At 42.2% G+C, this 22,802-nt stretch overlaps 4 protein-coding genes across 5 annotated transcripts in view; 2 read left to right on the top strand and 2 right to left on the bottom strand.

Annotated features, from left to right (window-relative positions):
* The window catches only part of camk1b (calcium/calmodulin-dependent protein kinase Ib), a 41,439-nt gene extending 32,405 nt beyond the window's left edge, over positions 1-9,034 (bottom strand). The window contains exons 1-2 of the mRNA XM_084440497.1: positions 8,936-9,034; positions 1,694-1,807 (exon numbers count right to left, since the gene is read on the bottom strand). Of these exons, the coding sequence (XP_084296623.1) occupies positions 1,694-1,779 (86 nt within the window). The 5' untranslated portion in view covers positions 1,780-1,807; positions 8,936-9,034. The remainder of the gene's footprint in view (positions 1-1,693; positions 1,808-8,935) is intronic.
* Positions 9,035-11,097: 2,063 nt separating this feature from the next.
* nek4 (NIMA-related kinase 4) lies at positions 11,098-16,363 on the top strand (the record flags this gene model as incomplete). The annotated part of the gene is made up of 14 exons (XM_084440958.1): positions 11,098-11,226; positions 11,326-11,523; positions 11,664-11,771; positions 11,923-12,077; positions 12,252-12,390; positions 12,727-13,291; positions 13,908-14,038; positions 14,201-14,353; positions 14,451-14,517; positions 14,703-14,815; positions 14,941-15,032; positions 15,214-15,419; positions 15,540-15,673; positions 16,265-16,363. The coding sequence occupies exons 1-14, from the start codon at positions 11,113-11,115 to the stop codon at positions 16,361-16,363; spliced, it is 2,274 nt and encodes a 757-aa protein (XP_084297084.1). The 5' UTR covers positions 11,098-11,112.
* A 60-nt stretch (positions 16,364-16,423) lies between these two features.
* On the bottom strand, positions 16,424-18,172 carry spcs1 (signal peptidase complex subunit 1). The gene is made up of 4 exons (XM_084441236.1): positions 18,057-18,172; positions 17,487-17,546; positions 17,306-17,392; positions 16,424-17,095 (listed from the first exon to the last, which is right to left on the bottom strand). The coding sequence occupies exons 1-4, from the start codon at positions 18,090-18,092 to the stop codon at positions 16,970-16,972; spliced, it is 309 nt and encodes a 102-aa protein (XP_084297362.1). The 5' UTR covers positions 18,093-18,172; the 3' UTR covers positions 16,424-16,969.
* A 506-nt stretch (positions 18,173-18,678) lies between these two features.
* Positions 18,679-22,720, top strand: glt8d1 (glycosyltransferase 8 domain containing 1). 2 transcript variants are annotated; one of them, XM_084440460.1, is made up of 9 exons: positions 18,679-18,755; positions 18,882-18,980; positions 19,247-19,487; positions 19,589-19,706; positions 19,811-19,895; positions 20,623-20,735; positions 21,245-21,411; positions 21,901-22,013; positions 22,095-22,720. In XM_084440460.1, the coding sequence occupies exons 1-9, from the start codon at positions 18,740-18,742 to the stop codon at positions 22,268-22,270; spliced, it is 1,128 nt and encodes a 375-aa protein (XP_084296586.1). In that variant the 5' UTR covers positions 18,679-18,739; the 3' UTR covers positions 22,271-22,720. The 2 variants fall into 2 exon arrangements, with proteins under 2 accessions (XP_084296586.1, XP_084296585.1); XM_084440459.1 differs by having other exon boundaries at positions 21,901-22,720.
* The last annotated feature ends 82 nt before the right edge of the window (positions 22,721-22,802 follow it).

Below are 22,802 nucleotides of genomic sequence, written 5' to 3'. Positions count from 1 at the left end.
GTTGTAAGTCTTTTATTAGTATAGAGATGGATAACAGTGTGAGGGATAATTATACTTGAACAAGGTGATGAAAGTGTACTGGTTCAATCACTTAATGGTGAGATTCTACCACAATGTTTTATCATTGCTTAGAAATGCCCGTTAGATTAGTGTTCACTATTGTGAATGAGACCTTAGTGTCAATGGGCTCCCCTGGCTAAATAAAGGTAAAATAAACAAAACACATTTCAGAGAGGAACCAGACCTCAGCCATCCCCCACTAAGGACTATGATGGAAGTGGCCCCTGCTGAGAGGTGTTGACCAGGGATTATCTGATCCTTCACTATAGAAAGCAGAACCCCTCTGACCCAAACACCCAGCTGTTGACAGAATTAACTTCCCTACGCTCCTGTAGAACTGACACCACTATGGCTCGGCGTGCTCAACTCTGTCAGCACCTGACTGTATGGGGCTAAAGTTGGACAATGCATACAGTAAATGGTAAATGGACTGCACTTATATAGCGCTTTTCCAACTTAGCGGCACTCAACGCGTCCTGCTCTTGGCATAGATATGGTATCTCTTCCTACAACTAAAACGCTGACATTGTCCACACTACACTATCAGTATTTTTCTTAATGTCTGTTTGTTCCCTAGTCTCTAGGGCCGAGAGTTGGTATGGTAAGTCTCAACTGTGTCTTGACATTTCTGGCTGCAGGCTCCTCTCTCCCATGCCCTAAGAAGAGGAAAGGGCACCAGAGACCTGCTGCAAACTGCTTCCTGGGTCAGAGGTCATCTTACGCGTCCACACACGGAGCAGCCAAACAACATCCCCAGAGAATGTTTGAATCCATCGGTGACCTCGACAACATTTATGCATGGCAGCATTTTATATGTGATAAAAGACACAGAACTACTTAAAAGTCCACAGTAGTCAAATCATATGCAAACAAGAGAGACAACATACTGCAAAATGACTAGCTAAATATATAATGAAACAGCATCCAACAAAGCTAAATAAAAAGGCAAAAGTGTAAAAGCTCCCCTGGGCCATTTATAATTCAGGACTAAGAGGTGAGGCACATCGAGCCTTTGCTCTAAGACAACGTCTGTTCAACACATTTCCCCTCTGCAGGCTGGAATACACTGTCCACTCTGCCAGCTAGACAGACATGTATTAAGTAGACATGAAAGCCCAAACACACACACACACACACACGCACACACACACACACAAACACACACACACGCACGCACGCACACACACAAACTCACACACTCTGTCATCTAAAACCGTAGGGCAATTTTCCAAATAGGCTAGTAGAGCTACAGTACACATTAATAATGCCCTGGCATTGGACATGTGAACAAGTCCTCAACTTACTCTTAGTCTTTACAGAGCCAAACATTTCTTACCAAACAGGATATCCCCTATTACTTTCTACCCACACAAACAATGCAGCCTACATAACCTAGGCCAGCAGATAAACTCTGGGAAGTAATCAATACAAGATGGATGCAGCAAAACACATGCAAATGACCTCTCCCCATTGTGAATCTGAATGAAACTGTTCAGCTGTGCCAGAGGACTGTAGCGTTTGAATAGTAGTGTATGAACTAGTGCCATGAGGTACACATAACAATTAGGCCTCAACACCACAGTAGGAACATGCAATAAAGGGTCCGGTGATGTTTAGCTTTTGAAACACTTACGTTCCCAGGATCTCTTTGAAGTCGTAGTTCTCCTTCACGTCAGCGGTTTTCTTTTTCCAGGCATGGCCATCATCACCCAGAGGCATCTTTCTCTTGTGACACTCTGCTACAATACTGAGGGGAGAAGAAGAGGGGGGGGGAGGGAGCGATAAATTATGTTCATTAACGCTGACCGTCCAAACAACTGACACTCTCTGGCAAGAGAGCAGAGACCTATCTGTGGATTGTTCTGAACGTATTCCCAAATATTTCTCTGTGCTGTTATGTTCTCAGAGAGCAGTGTTTTATTGAAAACTTCCACCTGTTCGGCTATTCCTGAGCCTGGAACACAAGAGTTGTATTGCTACATCATTCCATACTAAATGTCAAATGAGTCACTGTTCGCGGTTCCTGAGAAGGCCCAAGTTTTCTTTACACCCATAATTGTTTAGAACTTACCTTCCTTAGTCATTTGCCAAGTAGCGTGATCACTAGAATAGAATGTACACCAGACAGCTTCACTCTTCCTCAAACAGCTACACTCTTCCTCAGACAGCTACACTCTTCCTCAGGTGAAAAGGGAATGCTGCAGGTCCTGATCTCCCTTTTGTTTCTTCCCTGTCAGAAACCTGCATAGCAACCTACCACTTCCCTCAAACCGCTGGTAAGCTTCCCTTTAACAGCTAGCCAGTGTCATGATGCTTATCTTAGGCTGCCGGGGCCACTCTGCAAAACTAAACTCATTTTAATGACGTTGAGTCCCATTTTAAAAGGCTACTAAAAGAGAACCAAAAAAGTGTGAAACAAAAAAGTTGTCCAATAGTTCGCAGGAGTGGTTGGTAACTCTTAATACCTCATAGATAAACATCAGCTTGCTGAGCTGAGAGTGAAAGATACCTACTGTGCTGTCAATGCACAAAGGATTTTATCTGCCAACAAGGCCTTGTTGATGACTAAAATAGCCCAGTCCATATCTTCCCTCCTCACTTCTCTTCTATTCTCAGATAAAGCCTTCTGCTAGTAGCAGCATCCGCTGCTGTAGCCGACCTCACTGTTTCTCTGCCTGTCTGTCTGCCTGTCTCTCTGTTACTAGCAGCATCCAGTGCTGTAGCCTGCCTCTCTGTCTTTCTGTCTCACTGTCTGTCTATCTGTTACTAGCAGCATCCACTGCTGTAGCCTACCTCTCTGTCTTTCTGTCTCACTGTCTGTCTGCCTGCTACTAGCAGCGTCCACTGCTGTAGCCTGTCTCTCTGTCTTTCGGCCCGCCTGCCTACCCACCTGTCTGTCTGAAAACCTGCAGTTTTTCTGTATGGCCATGCTGATATAATACTATATTATTTTGCTGAGAATCAGTGTCGTATCCGTAGTAAACAAATTAGTGTCTGATATGATTACATCAAACAGGAGCTACTTATCGACTGAGCTACTTAGTACTATCTACGTATACTTTATCAGGCTAGCTAGTCCAATCGAAATGTATCTTTGTAACTGGGGGTTGAGGGTAGATTTGTCAGCCAGAGGTCTGGCTATGAGACACGGTTGCTGTCTAAGAGTAGGTGTTAATGAGCATGGCAACATGTTGGGATGTACAGTCGGTGATGGTTGCCTAGAATATCTGGTTCGCCTAGTAACTGTCACTTGGCTTCCACTGTCCTGCAATGAACACCACAAATAAAAGGCTAGCAGTGCTGGTGCGCGGATTCAAACACACACACACACACACACACAGACACACACACACACACACACACCCAGGACAAACGTGTGCACACACATACACACACACAAACACACACACACACACAAACACACACACACTCTTGTTAGCTTAAAATCCTCCCTTTCATATAAAGTTGGCTCTATAAGCTTGTGTACTGTTTATATAATGCATGGATGTATGGATGAAGAAAGACACCCTTTCAGGAATGTTATGCCAGAAAGATATTTAATGCATATTTCAGACAGCCTGTTTATTGGTAGAATTCACCCAGGTATGGTGCACTCCCCCTTTCACTCACCGGTCAGGTGACCAGAAAACCCTATATATAGTGCCACCCTCACCTGTGGTGTTTATGACCTGATGAAGATGTACTAACATCGTTTATACTGCACCTTAATAAAAGGCTCTAATAGCCGAGTGCTCCAGCGACTCTTGGCTCTGTAAGCGTTAGCAAGGAAAGCTACTGGAAGTGTTCTGGTACAGTAGCTGAGGAAACAAACTACACTGGTGCCCAATACACAGAGGTGGGTAAGCACCAACATGTTTATTTTAGTCACTTTGATGCCTGTGCACTATGAAATACATTTATAATATGGAATATTTTATTAAATAGTTAAAGGACAGGTTCGGAATTTAGCATTATAAGCCATGTTATAAGGTTGTTTACGATCATATACAACGGCCGATATCAAAGTTTCGTCAAACGGTGCACTCTCGAGATATAGCCCGTCGCCGCTAACATACTCAATGGATCCATAGGTGCATAGACAAAATCCCTCAAAAACACCATAAACTCTCATTTTCAAAGACAGGAAACTCGCCGAGTGGTCACTGGTGTCCGTTGATGTTCTGGCAAAAAAATCACTACAAAGTATACTTCCGATCGGGTTTTATTGATCATATTATATCCAATGATTTGTATTGACAAAGCGGCAAAGCCATATATGTTTAGATTCATCGGCGTGCCATATTTGATTTGATCAACATAAACTTCTACCTCACACTATCAATGAAATACCAGCTGCAAAGCAATCCTAGGCTTCTCGACTTGTTGTTGTTGTGTAGACCTATGACCCGGAAGTGTCTCTTCTTCTACAGTTGCCTCCAAACTCAGTCAAGACCTCCCAAAGTTCAAGCGTAAGTTTACAAACGTATGTATGTGTCATTATATATGCTAAATGATAAATAAAACCCAATTGGAAGCATACTTTGTGGCAATTTTTTTGTCAGAACATCATCGGATACCAGTGACCACTCAGCGAGTTTGCTGTTTTTGAAAACGAGAGTCTATGATGTTTTTGAGGGATTTTGTCTATGCACCTGTGGATCCATTGAGTGTGTTAGCAGCAACGTGCTATATCTTGAGAGTGCACCGTTGGACAAAACTTTGATATCGGCCGCTGTTTAAGATTGTAAATAACTTTTTAACATGGCGTATAATGCTAAGTTCCAAACCTGTTCTTTAATTTCAGGGTTGTGAAAATAGGAAAATTGTGGATTGTGTGTCTAAGATATGGCAGTATATGCCTACATTAGTTCAATGTTACAGCTAAAGTTTGTGATTGTGATGATGGCAGTTGGAACAGGACTCAAGGCCCTGGAGTATTTTAATGGCAGTCTAAAGCTGCAATGTTGTAGTGTTGCCTGATACATAAAAAACGGTTAAAATGAAAGAGACAAAGAAACAGAAATCTAATTTATGACTCAAAGACCAGAATGCAAAGTGATGTGCTTGAGGGAAGTGCCAAGAGGAAGTGGAGTCAAATGTGTGAGAGGGCACTGTCAGTTTTGCACATGAATGAAAGACATTTTCTGACAACTGTGCTAGAGTCGACCTACAGTGGTGGAAAGACCAGCAAATCCACAGTATACTGTACACACTTGCTTGCTCTACTTGTCTCCTTTCTTTCAAATCAGAGGAGGACATTTCAAAAGTGTCAGTGGCTTCAGATCAGTGCAGATGTGGAAAAGGTATGAAGAAAATTCTGGGAATTTTGGAAGCTTTCCCTGGGAATGTATTATATTATATGACACATACTGTTCCATACCAGTACAATTTTCATTCACAGGCTTTTCAAACCATCACATGAGTTTGTGCAGTATTTGCACATGTACATAGTCTTTCCATTTTTAATGGCTGGGTATAATACTTCCACACCTCTGAAGCTTAACGTGGCATTGCTCTATGTAGAGAAATAGGAGGAAATTATTTAAAATTGCTTACAAATAACCTAAAACAGAAATTGAAATGGCTGCACTACAATAATATATGCAACTAGCTGGAATTGTGGATTGAATCAGGCTTTTACATTTGTAAGGACAAGTTTTAATTCAACAGATTCGCCTACATCATGTTTTCAGCCTCTGTTGTAATGGCAAGTGTTGTTAGCCAGCTAGCAAATCATACATGCTTGCTAGACATAGCTACAATTTTAGCAGCAAGCATAGTCTGAATTATAAATGCTGCTCATATCATCATGACTCGTTTATAATATTATTAACAATTGACCTACATGACTACAGTATAGCATGTGGTCAAACAACTGACTGAAGCATTAAGGATGCTACTGTATGTGGGAGACGATTGCTCATCTACTGTACACATCCAACAGACAGTTATTGCATTCAGACATAAATAACTTGGTATGGAGATTATGAAAACAAACAAAGCGAGAAGAAACAAGGTTACATAGAAAACAAAGCAGTTGAGTCCAGCTGTGATTCCCAAATTCCCAAAATCCCAAGACAATGTTCCTATGGTAATTTCCCAGAAATTTACTGCTAACATTCCTCCCATTTGCACCCCTAGTTTGTAGTGCAGACCATGGCTTATTCTCAGTAAGAAAAAGAACAAAGCCACAGTCATAACCTTTATCAATGTACGATCTTACTTTTCCTGAAGTTTTCATTTGTAGTACTACACATGGCTCCACAAAAGTCAGTCATATAATATACCTTCCCATTATACAAGAATATATAGACCTATTTGAAGACATGTATTGTCTTACTAAATGACCATGTCTGAACTCTGAGGCAATAAATATCAACCTGCTTATCTATGAAACCGTCAAGCCACTTTCACATTCAGTTGAATGGGCCAGCTGGCTGACGGGATTATTAACCAGACAATACAAAGGAGAAGAAGAAGAAGAAGAAGAAAAAGAAGAAGAAGAAGAAGAAGAAGAAGAAGAAGAAGAAGAAGCAGAAGAAGAAAAAGAAGAACAACAACAACAATACATACACATCTTTTCAACCCATTCAGGTTTTAACTAAACTCTGAACAGAAACATCAATTAAAGGAGCATGAACTAAAGGTCCAAAAACGAGCAAAGGATTGAGTCTCTTATACAAGCGAAGATGCTTTTACAGGGCATAGTATGGGACTTGAGATTTACAAAGGAGCAGATAGGAGCAAGGAGGGCACAGTCTTAAGAGGAGAGGAAGGTTGAAGAGAGGCACATGCAGGTAGAGCTTTCGCAAGACCTCAGAGAGTGGAACAAACCTCTCTGGTAAATTAGATCATTTGCCTTCAGTGGGACATATCGAGATGCCCAACAGTGAATCCGGGAGGCAACAAGATCGAGCGGGATTCAGACAAAACGGAGAGATATACAGATGAACCATAACAACAAATCCAAAGATCTATTTGACATGCAGCATTCACCGTTCCGAAGCATATTGACTGAAACACTGTACTCACTGGTTTCCCATTGCTGTGCAGAGCAGTGGACAGAAGAAACACACGCAGAGAGCTGCTATGAAGTGGCAGAATAACACTGGGACTGAGAGGAAGGCTGTGAGCGTGAGGTCAGCGCTAAAGATCAGGGCTCTCCTTACAGATCCACTCAAACACTAGTACAAACACACCCCACATGCACACAATATGATCTTACACACACACACACAAACCACATACAAACACACACACACACACACACACACACACACACACAGAGAGAGGAAGTGGAGAAATCCAATAGTTGTAACACTTCTTTCTGACCAATGTTTCAGCCATAAACTAGGTGCAGCTTCCCTTTGTGTGGCTTGTGAGAAAAAAGAGGGACAAAAAGAAAGAGAGAGAGAGTGAGTGAGAGAAAGAAAGATAAGGAGAGCATGTACTGTTGTGTGTGTGTGTGTGTGTGTGGGGGGGGGGGGTTATGCTTATCACAATGTCATAAGTCTCATTACATGGTCCAATCTGAGAGCAACAGAGCCCATGGTGAACCAAGGATCCACATTCAGCCAATGAGATGATAGATAACATGGTAATGATAAGATCATGTCTTGTGCCATCAAATTCAACCTGGCCTGGACAGTAAGCATTGAACAGCACACCTTTACATCTCTATGTGACCATGAAGTCAAAAATACTCCAAAAATATGAAGTGCGTCCTCTATATTAACAGAAGAGCCACAAGTCTATCTGTCTGTCTGTCTGTCTGCCTGGTCTGTCTACCTCCACTCACAGCTATCAAAGTATGCCTGTCACAAATGCTCACAGTGGCCATGTTAACTGTCTGGACTGACCCACCAGTTCATCTGGGGCACAGGTGTTCATGACACTGGACAAATCCCTTTCAAACCAAGCTTATTAATTGATAAGCTGCTGTGCTGTCTCCTCCCGAGCTGCCAGGGAGAGGGGGAGACAGAGAGAGACAGAAAGAGAGAGAGACAGAGAGAGAGGGAGATAGAAAGAGAGAGAGAATGAAAGAGAGAGAGAATGAAAGAGAGGGAGACAGAAAGAGAGAGAGAGAGAATGAAAGAGAGCGTGTGTGTGTGTGTGTGTGTGTGTGTGTGTGTGTGTGTGTGTGTGTGTGTGTGTGTGTGTGTGTGTGTGTGTGTGTGTGTGTGCGATTACTTGAGGAAGCGAATGAGGAAGAAACAAGAGAAAGAGGAGGTGAGCATCAGAGTAATTTGGCAAAAAACCCTCAAGGCAAGCATTCTGGTCAAGGAAACAAACAAACTAGAAAAGATGGTAGGCCTATGATACAGGACCTGTAGTCTACATTCCAGGGTTCAGGCCAGATTATCCGATGGAAAACATGCTAGATAATGCATCCTACCCTCTTGGCCTACAACTTCACTCATGCTTTAGTGGCTTGGCCTAAACTTATAAGCTAATAAAAACAGCAAGTGGTGTTTTTCTCCTATTTAAAATGATTAAGAATACTTTTTTTCAGACTTCTTTTCACTTGTATTGCTCAGCAGTTGTTCAGGTCTTCACTGGTCTATTGCAGGTAACAATCATATGATCATGTGAATATTCTGTTTTGGAGCGTAGATGCCTATTTATCGGAAAAGTACGCCTACCATAAATTAATTTCAATAGTTTTGCAGATGCAATTATCAACTCTGGAAGTAATGCGCATACGTGCCATTGCATGTCTGCTACTGACAGATAACCAGAACTATCTGCTGTCTGGCTGTTGAAGGATGTCATAGGCTGACCTATTTTATGGACTACATCAGAATCTGCACCGACTGAAAATTAAACCTTTGATCGTATGTATCTAAGCTGTAACCAGCACGAAAGACATGCTTACCTGCAAATGTACTGTTCCAAATGTCTGCTGGGGTCCTGCAATTCTCACAACTGGACTCCCCGCGGAAAACTGGACTCAACAACCCTTACAGCGCTCCCCTGACGTCAGGGCGGAGGGCGTGGCTAAAGGGGCAAGGCTTCTTCTTTACAACCAATCACCAGGCTGGCTTTGGTAAGCAGGTAAACGCAGTTTTGTATCGTTTTGGCGCTCTAGTTCACGGTTTCTTGGCGGCCTGCCACGGAAGGTAGACGACTAGCTAGACCTGTGTTGACCTCAACTCATTTTATTATAATACCATGATAGTCTACCTCCATGCTCTTTTCACGTAAACCTTTGCTGGTAGGCTATTAAAGTTGCAATTAAAGGGATTGGCCTTTAATTGATCCAATGGATTCACCAAGGGTAATCAAATTATATTTTCATCTTGGCAAGAAGCGTGTTGATCTCCTGCCTATACCATAGCAGGTCAAGGAAGAGAATCACTAAAATGAATAGGCCAGCCGAAATATTCATTACATTCATAACATCAAATTCGCATTTCTTATTTTTTATACGTGTGCGCCATCCAGTGGAGAAGAGATGCCATAACAGTGATTAGGATCGTGTCAGTTGCCTGTACCCCGATATAGATATGCAAAACGTTTTCCTATGTGATGTTCAGATGCAAATACGATATAGGCTACAGTTGTAATGATAGCCCTAATATATATATATATATTACCCGGTTACAATACAAGTTCTCTGCTGATGCAAGGCAAGGCAAGTTTATTTATATAGCACATTTCAGCCACAGGGCAATTCAAGGTGCTTTACATGAGACATTAAAAGCATTAAAACAAAAAGCAAGACATTATAGACATTTAAAACAAAAGGCAGGACAAATTAAAAGCATTAAAACAAAAAGCAAGACATTATAGACATTTAAAACAAAAAGCAGGACAAATTGCGTTTATTTAGCCCCCCAGAACTCAGCGATAGCCTACATTTTAGGATGGGGAATCTGTAGCGCTTCTATCTCTTTCCCCTAGATGGGGCTGTGATATTAGGGGCGTGTTTTCTATGGTTCGAGTCCCTCCACCCAACACAGACGACGAAAAGCCAGTTGCCTAGTGACGAAAAGCTAGCCACTGATGATTTCCTGTGTTTTGAAAAGTCGTCTTGTTGGTATGATCTAGTGTTCTCGCACTGATTTGATTTTTGATCTACGTGTATTGCTAATTTATGGACTTGATGGGATGCAGTCGTATTGTTTCTTCGGTCCAGTAGCTAATCAAGGCAACATCATTTGTTCAGCCTCAACGATTGGACGATTTATGAGTTATGAATAATTACATTTTTATCAGAGTTGTTGGGAAGGGAAGCTATGGGGAGGTGAATCTGGTGAAACACAAAACAGACCGAAAACAGGTAAGAGAGGACTGCTGATCTGCATTTCTCTCACTCGAACCACAACCTCAGCTAAGGTTCTGAGTCTAGACAGAATGTTTGTCACAAATGCCTCTTGTCTAGACAGAATGTTCACTTGTCTAGACAGAATGTTCACTTGTCTAGACAGAATGTTCATAACTTTAGATGTTAGCAAATGCACGTGCCAACTAGGGCTGCTCGATTAATCGGATTTTAATCTAGATTAAGATTTGGGCTGAAAACAAAATAATCGCCATAAAACGATTTTGCACAAATCAAGTGCACCCTACACTGCAGAGCTATACTGCGCTTGACCTCAAGGTCAAGGTTCACTATTTGTCTCCCATGGGAGAAATGTATCTAATCCAAAGAACATTGTTAAAAAGAAAAGCCTCTGTCAACATTTAATAAATTAATTGTTATCAAAGTCAATGTATAATTTGATATGTTGAGAAAATGTTAAAACCTTTGATAAAAAAAAAATAATCTATGAATAATCGTGTTAAATAATCGTGATCTCAATATCAATCAAAATAATCGTGATTATGATTTTTGCCATAATCGAGCAGCCCTAGTGCCAACAGAACTGATCGAGCCCATGCATTCTGTTGTGACAGTACGTGATAAAGAAGCTGAACTTGACCACGTCGTCTAAACGGGAGAGACAGGCTGCGGAGCAAGAGGCGCAGCTCCTCTCGCAGCTTCGACACCCCAACATCGTGACATACAGGGAGTCGTGGGAGGGAGACGACTGCCAACTCTACATTGTCATGGGCTTCTGCGAGGGAGGCGACCTCTATCACAGACTGAAGCAGCAGAAGGGGGAACTCCTTCCCGAAAGACAAGTGGTGGAATGGTTTGTCCAGATAGCGATGGCCCTCCAGGTAACCTTCTCGGTCGAGATAGACTAACATGACTCTATTGACAGAAATCGTCTAACTTTGATAAAAAGCTACAGTTACAACTTGTATCTTTTTCCGTAGTATTTACACGAGAAGTGTATCTTGCATCGTGACTTGAAGACCCAGAATATCTTCCTAACCAAGACGAATATCATTAAAGTGGGTGACCTAGGGATTGCCCGGGTTCTGGAGAACCAGAGTGACATGGCCAGCACTCTCATAGGAACGCCGTATTACATGAGCCCAGAGCTCTTCTCTAACAAACCCTACAACCACAAGGTAGCACTCTATTCTTAGATTCTGGGACATTGTCTAACTAACCTTACTCCTATACTATTAGTGGCTGTGTATGCAATGAGTGGATGTTCATGCAATGAGAAATCCTGTTAATCACCATTTTATGCACCTTTTATTTCTAGTCTGATGTGTGGGCGCTGGGCTGCTGTGTGTATGAGATGTCCACCCTCAAACATGCCTTCAACGCTAAAGATATGAACTCATTGGTGTATCGAATTGTAGAGGGAAAGGTCAGTGTTTCAAAGGTTTTACATACATTTTATTGGTTACAGTACATTGGTTACAGTACATTGTTTCTGCCATTTCTTAGTTAATAGATTAAAAAAATATTAATCGTAAAGAAGAGTTCAATCATATTAATCATAGCTGCGACTTTTCCAGTTGCCTCAGATGCCCAATAAGTACGACCCCCAGCTGGGAGAGCTGATCAAGAGCATGCTGTGCAAGAGACCAGAGGACCGGCCGGATGTTAAACTCATCCTACGGCAGTCCTACATTAAACACCAGATAGCCATGTTCCTAGCTGCCACCAAAGAGTAGGTGCCATCTTTGTTGTGCCATTCTACCAACCTTGCACCTTAACTTCCTTCCTACCCTCTATTTCCTGTTCTCTCTCATCTCTTCATTTTGCTTGTATTTGCATGGAACTTATCATCTGATAGTGTCAAAGACTGATTGCGTCTTCAATGCCTCATTTCGATTCTTACCAGAAAAACGGCCAAGTCAAGAAAAAAAGCTGTGAGTGTGAACACCAGGCCCAGCGGTGCAGTATCTGTGATGTCATCTCAGCCCAGATCTGAGCGCCCCCAACAGAGCCCTCAGTCTGACCCAAACACCAGAGGGAGACAGGTAAGTGGGATCTGTACCGGTAGACAAACATACTCCAGGAGCTTGCTCGATCGCCTTGTTGAGAGGGGTCAGGGAAGAAGAATTTTTACAGCTCACTTATCTGGCCCCCGGGTGATTACTGTTTTTTTGTTTCCCTCTGGAATATGTAGAGAGTGGGTCGTATGCCCACCTCCCTTGTTCTCTGTAAAGCGCATTGTGTTGCCTCTGGGTATGAAATGCGCTATACAAATAAAGCTTTGATTGATTGATTGATTGATCTGTAGAGGCGAGCAATGAAATACAGAAGGGGCAATAGGGGCCTAACTGAATCCTTATGTTTTTAATCTTAATCCACAGAAAGAGGAGAGTCCCGTACAGCAACACAAGGCTCGCAACAGTGTCACAGAACCCTGCCCGCCACAAACACCTCCGCCTTTCAAATCCCAGACACCTGACGTTCTCAACATCACCAGCGCATCCTTGGCAACAGTGAGTAACATCGACATCGATATCCAGCGGCTCAGCGAGGAGGCGAGACCCCCAGGAGATCCGCCTCCGACGGCACGGTCAAACGCCAGGCCTCGCAATGATCCAGCGCTCCACGGACCCGCGGCGGAGAAGGGAGAGAAGCGGATCACCCCTCTGCCCGCGCCCCGGAAGTTGCCAACGGATGTCAGGAACGGGGGAGGAGAGGACAAAAGTCTGTCAAACGGACCTTCCGTGCAGTGTGCTCGTACGCAGGTAGCTTTGAAGCTCAGAACTGCAGAGGAAGAAAGGAGTCAAACTGTTGATATAGATGATAAGGATGACACAATGGAGCTGCTCAAGGATGTGGTTATGGAGACTCCGGCTCGTGAACTGAGCAGAGATACTGATGTTTCCAACAGCTTGCCTGGAGAAGTCAACGCAGAATCCATTGGACGTACATTAGTAGCTAACATTGACTGTAAAGATGACACGACAAATCTCCTCAAAGACGTTTCCACACAAAACCATTCCTCAGATGTCAGAGTAAGTGGCTGTAGTGTTAGAGTGAGATCATTTACAGGTGCGTCCAGGTACACATACTGTACATTGTTGATGGGGAAAACAGGGGAAAAAAAACAAACAGTGCAAAGATCATTAGGAAGAAGAAGAGTGCCTTGATTTTGAGGAATTGTAAGCCTTTTCATGATGATCTTTGCATACTTAAAAGCCGCCCCCCCCCCAATTTATTTTCCCATTCTCATGTGTAACCCTTTCAAAGAGCACCTTTTTGAATGTTCCCATTGTCTAGCCCATCTGATCACACCAGTACTGTTCTTCTCCACACATACAGGAGAACCTTGAATCCACAGAAAAGCTGCTAGAACCACAGTTACCCGTGATAACGCTGGTAAAAAGAACATGCTTATATTTCCTCCTTTGAGTCTAGCTCAAGATGGTAGTACTTCCATTTCCTTCTTTCATGTATGGGTTTGGTAATATTTCTGGGTGTCCTCAACATACTTATCCCACCAACCCAAGTGTGTATGTGTTTTAGGAATCGTGTGACATAGAGCCCCTGTCACCTGTCCCAGAGCTGGACACACCCTTGCTTTGCCCCACCTCCTCTTCCATGGAACCTTCCGTCTCCCGACAACGCAGACAGAAGGATAGGGGTCGAATTCATGGTGATGAGGTAGCCAAGGTAAAGATCCAGTTGCAATGGAATCTCCTTAGAACTGATGAGATGTTCACGCTTGAGTTAATTCTGATATTTGTTCTGTTATATTGTAGCTAACTTAAATGCTGAGCACAAATCAATCAATCACACAGACGGGTATTTCAACTGTAGCATATTTTACCTCAGACAGCAGCAGCTCCAAGACCTCTGCCCCCGCCTCCTGTCAGTGCCCTGGAGGGGCGGAAGAGGGGCAGGAACCACGGAGACAAGACCAGCCCCACCCCATCAGCCCCTGCTTCAGTCAGCTCCTCCCAGGACGGACACATCCCTCTACCACAGGTGAGTGAGCTCAACGCTGCCCTCTACTGTATGAGCTGAGTACAGGACATAGAGCAGAGTCAGAATGTGTAATGTACGGTATATTTCTTGGTTTCAGGGTCGCCCCCTGTCTGCCAGAGAGAGGAGGCGACTGCGCCAGTCACAGGACCCCCCTAGCCAACCTGGTACACTGCTCAGCTCTTCCAATCCTTAGCTTTTTTTTTTTGAGCATCACAGTTTTTTAATTGCTCTGTTGTACTGTTTAACAAAAATATTCCATTTGGTGGCCTTTGTAGACAGCTCTCTTTGAAAGGACATATATAGTGAAGCATTTTTGTTCATGAAAAAAAAACACTGTTCTCTTCTATAGCTGTCCATGCGATAAGAAGGGCTTCGTATGATGTTGGCTCATCTAACAGTAAACTGTCAAAAAAGAATGTCCCTGTCACCCGCTCCGCATCAGACCTCACTAACGAAAGCAAGGTATCTATGAGGTCTATTCCTGAGTGTCAATGCAGTTGTTTCGGTTTCATTTGGCAAGCTAAATACCTGTAAGTGGACTAAATATTATCAATTTATGGTATTATGGTTATTATATTGTGCTGCAGGCAGACAAGTTGCTGTGTGGACCGTTGGATGAGGATGAATGCAGTTCTTCCACTAGCTCTACAGATCGCTCTGAAGGAGACTGCATAGAAGGGTCAGAGAACAGTACACACCACTACTCAGCTGACTCTCAGTGCTATGAGTTAGGGCCTTATTCAGTCCCTATACGATAGCTATCACATTGTTCGCCAAAATGTTTATTGGTTTGTATTTCTCCATTGCAACCTGATCAATTCATCAATCTACAATGTACTTTTTTATTTGTATAATTGCAGAAAGGGTGAATCCAATGATATGCAGGATTTGGTTCAGATGATGACCCAGACATTGCGAATGGATGTCAGAGAGGCTGTTTGTGAGCCAGATGGCTCTACTGCTCTGCCTGAGTTCAGACTGAACAGGAAGTACAGAGACACCCTGGTGCTTCATGGGAAGGCCAGAGAGACACAGGAGGAGTTCCACTTCAGTGAACTGCCCACTGGTCAGCCTCCCACTCTCCATCTGCAGTTACACACTCAAAGAGAAATATTGTAAATATCATGAAAACCGTGCAATATGAAGCTGATGTGTAGGGTTCTGCGTTCAATCTATCTTTTCAAAGGCACAACATCAGGGCCAGCAAAGATCCGGAGGGCCATCGAGCACCTGCGGACAGACGTGGTGAAGGGACTAGGGGTGAAACTGTTGGACAGAGTCTTGGACATCATGGAGCAGGATGACGAGGATAAACGGGAGGTCAGGGTTCCGAACCACACAGAATCCCAGAAACACAATAATTTAAAGCTCATTTGATTAACATAAATCACATAATCAATCATTGCAAGAAAAATCTTCAGAAATATATGTTCAGAAAGATGTGACCCCACACAAGATGCTGCTTCCTGACTTATGAGTGTATGTGTATTATCACAGGAATGTATTTTCACTTGTAGGTCATTATTTGTGGTATACTATTATGTAGTATCCCAGATAGCAAGCGGATGTGTAATGATTCTGGGCCATATATGGGCCGGAACTAAGCCACAAGGGCCAGATCTGGCCTGTATATGGCCCAGATCCGCTTGCTATCTGGGATTCTAAAATTGAGAGGGTCACACAGTCCGATGCGCCAATGCAGTGATTTTATAATTTCGGCAGCAAGCTGTCTTCGTCATGGATTTTTTAGGATTAGATTATTATACGCCCTTGGTCAGCACCTCACCTAATAAGGTGTGCGTTCTCTTTTCTTAAGTACTATTCTGTAGTACCTTCAGTACTTCAGTAGTCTAATTCTGGAGTAGAAATACACGGTACAGTACACTTTATCATTGTCTTTTCATCTTACAGCTACTTCTCCGGGAGGAGATGGGAGATCAGAAGTACCAATCTTATGCTGTAATGGTGAGGCAGCTGAAGTTCTTTGAGGATGTTGTCTTTAAGGGCTAGGAGATTCTGTATTCACAAATGTATCCATCCCCACACAAACATCAGATACAATTATGTTTGTATAGACAATCTTCATCAAACTATTCAATGTACAGTTGAGTTCTTGTAGAATATTTTTGTACATTCTGGTTAATGCAGATTTAGAAACTAGTTTTCAAAACTATTATGCAATAAATGTTAGTTTTATATACTGTTACATTGTAAGGTTCTGCATTTAAACATTTAACATTTGTAATCTTAACAAATTGTACACAAATTAGGCCTAAATCTTTAATTACACTGCATTATTATATTTTCTAATATGCAATATTATGCAGATGTTGTAGTTATTTGCAGTCCTGATACTCTCTAATAAAATGTTTCATAATTGATTTGTTGTATCATTCTGAACACATTGCAGAAAGAGTTTACAACCATTGCAACTATCTCAAGATGTTTGACAAAACATATCAGGTACCTGAATGTTGTTTGTTTATTGGACATTTAATTTGACGTAAGTTTTAACAAAGTTATCATTCTAAATGCTTCTAACAGGAATAACATTTCACAGTCCATTATTTTCCATAACAAAACATGTTTAGGGCTGGTTATGCAAACAGTCATGAGTTATTTGTGTTTCTTCTTCTTGAGATTCTCCTGAGGTTTCTCCCTGGTCTCCCCGGTGGTCTCTGGTAGGGCAGGCTGCCAGGAGAGGGGGGTCTTCCGGTACATCGGCCACGGAGGCAGGGTCAACTGTACAAAAACGGTGGGGGGTGGGGTGGAAAATAACGGCATATCAGAGTAAAAACAGCTTTAGAATAGAGCAAACACATTTATATGTTGTCTTGTCCAGACGTTCAATTTCTGCCTGCAAAATTCAGAATATTCTCCAAGTGTACTTCTGTAGTAGCATTTGCCATAGCTTGATAAATTGCACTGCTGCTTCACACAGTTAAAACTCACCACACAAGACACAGCAAACCCTGCCAAAACTATGTAGACTGTCCACCCAAACTGTTCAATTATTAGGCCATAGACAAATCCAATTACCTGGAAGAGAGTAGACAGTGTCAGTGTTAAGTCAAATACACTAAATAAATAAGTGTAACGTTAACCTGCATTTTTGAATGGCTAGTTAACTTACCGCTGACACAAGTATTATTCCTTGGAAAATCTGCTCTGCCACTTTCTGGCCTTTATAATCCTGTGAAGACAAAGAATGAAGAAAATACAACAAGCATTAGCTGATGATGGTGGGGATTTTGTAAATGACTCTGCTCAATAGATAGGACATGGGTGTAACGTTACCACTGTTATGTTTGCAAATAATACAGGCAAGAACAGGTGAGTTGTGCACATTATATATATATATATTATATATATATATTATATATATATATATATATATATATATATATATATTATATAGCCCATGTCATGGGCTCCAGGAAGGTTCTGATCATATCTGTCAGATGTGGCTCAAGGAACACGGATCCTCCTGGTTACTGGTCACCACATGACTAGCTAGTTAACTAGCCCAGCTATACAGTAGGAAGAAAACGTGGAAAATGCACTTTTTTCAAGTAGCTATCTAGCCTAGCTAACGTTGGCTAACAGGCTAGTAGTTAGCTGCTACACATTTCTTCTCTAAAATATTTTTGAAAATATACAAATAAAGGACATAAATAAAGGTCCGCTTATAGACAACTCTTACCATGTGTGTTGGAATGGAATTGAATATTGACAGCATCTTTCTAGCTGTATTAACTTAACAGATGGAAGAAAATTTGTCTGAATTTTTGTGTGGTTATACTTCCGTTTACAAATGTCTACGTACCGTTTCTCAGGACCTCTGTGTGGCCATTCAATACCAGTATTACTGCACCACACTTGCGCAGCTATCTTTCTTTTTGGACATTGGGGTATTGGTTCAAGCTTTCAGAAAGGTCTGGTATTTTATAGTATACGGTTGCATATTGTCCTAAAAATAGTTTCAATTTCGAGAAGAACAATAAAGACTTTTCGGGAAATTAAAACAGGCAATTACGAAGTCATCTCTTGCAACGTGTGGGCCATTCGAGGTAACTGTGGATCGACTTGTTACTTGTTGATGTTGAGTTGGCACTCGGGATTTTATGTAGATTTGTTGTTGTTTTTGTGGGTAAGCGTGCATGTGTTATCCCTTCATTACTCTGGAAGGGATGTTCCAGTGATTTATTAATGTTTTACATTTCATTTACAACTGCCTGTGCATTCATCATGGCATGCAATGGGTTGGTTGGTCACGGACTCGTTTGATAACGTTACAGCGAACAGATTAAATTGTCACCATTTATGCTACATTATGTTTTCCCTTTTTTCTGCAGATTATCGAGTAGAGCGGATGAGCCCAATAATATGACACTGCGGAGAGGTGAGTTGGATAATGGTGTTATCATTTTAGCGCAGGCGATGAAGCCATTTCTGAAACTGACCAATTTGCAACAATGGTTCTTATGTTGGTTCTTATGTTTCTGTCCTTTGTGACTTTTCTTTTCAGTTAACGTGGTCATTCTCGTGCTGCTAGCAGTTGCCTTCCTGATAATCGTGCAAAGAAATCTTCTGAATCTCAATGATTTTTTGAGAAAAGAGAATCCAGGTGATTGCATGTATCATAAATGGCGCAGGTCTCCTAGTTCAACAACACTATTCAATTGATGGGATAGTGGGGTAATGTAAACTTGGTCCATAATGTATATTGCACTGCACTCTCAATCAAAGCTTTATTTTCAATCAAAGCTTTATTTGTATAGCACATTTCATACCCAGAGGCAACACAATGCGCTTATATTACTCTGTTATAGTTTATAAAGTGCAGCTAAACGACCTGTCTCAAAATGGTTGACTGTGGTTCCTTCCTGGCAGATGCTGTGCCTGGTGTTGTTCTCCCCTTTGAGGCAGAGTTCTCCCCCGATCACAGAGGAGGCCCTGCTAGAACCAAAGAGGTTATAATGGGTAGAACCGGGGAGGAGATCCCAGTGGTCATCACCGCAGCTCAGGAAAGACTTGGTGCTGTGGTGGCTGCAATTAACAGCGTCTCCCAGAATAGCAAGTCCAACATTGTGTTTTACATTGTGACCATGAACGACACAGTGGAACACCTCAAGTAAGACATTGAAAGTTCTTTTATTTTTTGTTTTTCTGTAAACAGCACAGTGGTGACCATCTGCACCACCTTTGACCTTTTTTTTTTCCTCTCAATTTCAGGGTGTGGCTGAGTAAGACATCACTGGACAGCAGCAAACATACGATCATTATATTTCAGCCCCAGATGCTCAATGGGAAGATTCCTAAAGATCCAGAGAAGCTGAAGTCTTTGAAACCAGTAAGTGACCCCACCCCATCCCATAGTGTCAATGTTCCCAATAATAGTATTCTAGTTATAACTTTTGCATTCTGATGTATCGGTGTTGTTTGTTGTAATTCCAGTTGACCTTTGCCAGATTTTACCTTCCTGTATTTGTACCTGATGCAGAGAAAGCCATCTATCTGGATGATGACATCATTGTACAAGGTAGATTTTTATAATCACATTAGTGGGATCTGTATCCATATGTCAGTACAGGTACCGTTTACTTAAGCCCAATTCCTACTGACCCCAAAACTTGCCTACACCCACTAACATCTGGGTTTTGTCTTTACTGGGAAAGGACACACTCCGCATTCAGTCCCGTTTCTGCCGACTCTGCAATAGGCAAGACAGTCGACCCAAATGAGCAACATTTGCCTCCTACTACTTGTAGATTGTAGCCTAAGATCGCTAGATTGTTTAGCTTGCTAATTGAGTATTCGTTCATGATATAATCATGTGTGGGTTTATTTTATCATGTATAGGCTTGTGGAGCTGCCAACAAGTTGTTCCACTTTCGCATTCTAAAGTAGGGTGCATCCATAAACCACTTCCAATTCATAAAAATCTATTTTCTACCATGATAAACTAGAGGCTGATAGTGGTCTACCAAAATATATCAAAAACTCAAAATGGCTTATAAAACATATTTGGCCAAATGTAGCCTAGTCCAGAATAACAAGCCACTTCTCACTCCAACTCTTGCCCCACCAACGCGTTTGTGATGTCAAATGTGACTCGCCAGAAAAGCCACCATGATGGGATTGGTGTCAATCACCTACCCCCCATGGATTTCCTCCCAGTGGTCCTGTGTCGAAGCCCGTTTACAGGCAGTAGTCTTGGTGGAAAACGGGTATTAATATCATCTCACCAATTGTTTCTTTTTTTTCAGGGGACATCCAAGAGTTGTTTGACATGAGTCTGAAATCAGGACATGCAGCTGCGTTCTCAGATGACTGTGATTCGGCTTCCTCCAAGGGTGTGGTTCGAGGGGCTGGGACCCAGGTATATGGTACCGACTGTCATAGGCGACTGTGTGGGTATAGCTGTCCCTATAGCCCCGCCCTCTTTTACGACAGAAAACTGGGCTTACGGTCATTTCCACGCAAAGCTCGGAATTTACAATTTGGACATGAGCAGAGGGTACAATCAAATCTCTGAGGTCAATCAAATCTCTGAGGTCTATCAAAAGTCTGAGGATTGTCATGAGACTATATTCATCGTCTAGGCATATGCAGCCACATATTCATCACTTATAAATATGTAGCCTATGGCAAAATATTCCATTTTGTCAAGGCCTCAACTGTGTGTCATTCTGTATAACCCTAGCATATATACGTATTTACGGGTTCACAAGTGGCTATTGGACAAGTGGTTGGTTTCTTTTCTTGGCCGCATTACACATCTCCATGTCGTTAACTATAGGGGCAAGGCCTCTGAACCAAACAAACCACTGTGTGCGCCATCTTTTCATTGCAGTGATTCCATGTCTACACTGATATTATTTCCCTTAGAATAACTACCTTGGGTTCCTGGATTTCAAGAAGGAGGCTGTTAAGAAGCTGGCGATGAGGGCCAACACTTGTTCCTTCAACCCAGGGGTCATAGTGGCCAACTTGACTGAATGGAAGCAGCAGAACATCACTGGTCAGCTGGAGCATTGGATGGCTCTCGATGCACAGTAAGTCACCAAGTTCTGTCTCGATCTAATGGAGACGTGTAGTCTGGGACAGTCCTCAAGTAGCCAAAGATAAAGGCTTGTATCCTATAAATTAGTTTGAATTATGAGATTAGTAAGTTTTATTTATATAGTAAGTTTTATTTATATAGCGCCTTTCACAGCACGAATGCACAAAGCGCTCGGGTATGAATATCATCTCACAAACATCTCACAAAGATTGCACAAAGGAAAGGTAACTATGACCATATCCTCATTGAATTTTTCTCATTTTAGAAATAATGAATTAGGGGCTCAATGGGTTGGGGCCCCTACCATGTAAATACCATCACTTACCGCAATGGCATCCGGCCCACACCCCCGTTGCATGTCTTCTCTCTCTCCCACCTTTCCTGTCCTTGCATGGTTCTATCCCAATAAAGCCGAAATGCCCAAAAAATCTTTTTCTCAAATGTATTAAATTAATTATTTTCAATTGTAATGTCTCACCAGGGAGGATCTGTACAGCAAGACCCTGGCAGACAGCATCACAACCCCTCCCCTACTTATAGTCTTCTACAAACACTACTCCCCCATTGACCCCATGTGGCATGTCAGGCACCTTGGTAAGCACCGTCTTGTGAAACACCCGTCTTGTTTTGCACTCATTTTGATTACAGTGATATTCAGTGTTCTTCCATTAATAGGGGCTACTGGTGCTGGAAACCGCTACTCCCCCCAGTTCATGAAAGCTGCTAAGCTGCTCCATTGGAACGGACATTACAAACCCTGGGGCGGGTCATCCTCGTTTTCCGATATCTGGGACAAGTGGTATATTCCAGACCCCACGGGTAAATTTCACCCCATCCGGAGACATGAGTAAACACTTGGTAGTCAACAGCAACGTCGCACAATTATCCAAGCTGGTTCCCAACAAGTGACTTCTCAGGAAGGCTACATTGACACAAACACATTCCAAAACCAGGTGATGGCTATTGTTTACCAGTTACTGTTAAATCTGTGTGCCTATTTATACAGGACCTTTAACCAAGAACACTTCTCTCCTCAGATCATTAGCTTTGTTAATGAATTAACTGTTACCAGATGTTTTGCACTTTAACTCGTCTTACCGTATACAATACTGTATGTTGGTTTTACATCAGCATTTCTCCACCAAACCTTACATTCATCATCATGCTGTTTACTAAAGGATTTACTATTGTGACATTACAAACCACTATGGTATCATTACTTGTGCAACAGACCAAATGGGTATTATCATGTTAAACAGCTTAATTGCACAGCATCTTAGGTCACTGTAAAGTGTGTTAAAGCCAGCAGTTGTTAAAGCCAGCAGTGAGGATGTTTTTATACTCTATATACAAAGGATTTATACGGCTGATGTAAATATCTAT

Source organism: Borostomias antarcticus, assembly GCF_949987555.1.
Source record: "Borostomias antarcticus genome assembly, chromosome: 7".
NCBI classification, from domain to species: domain Eukaryota; kingdom Metazoa; phylum Chordata; class Actinopteri; order Stomiiformes; family Stomiidae; genus Borostomias; species Borostomias antarcticus.
This window is presented reverse-complemented; position numbering and strand designations above follow the sequence as displayed.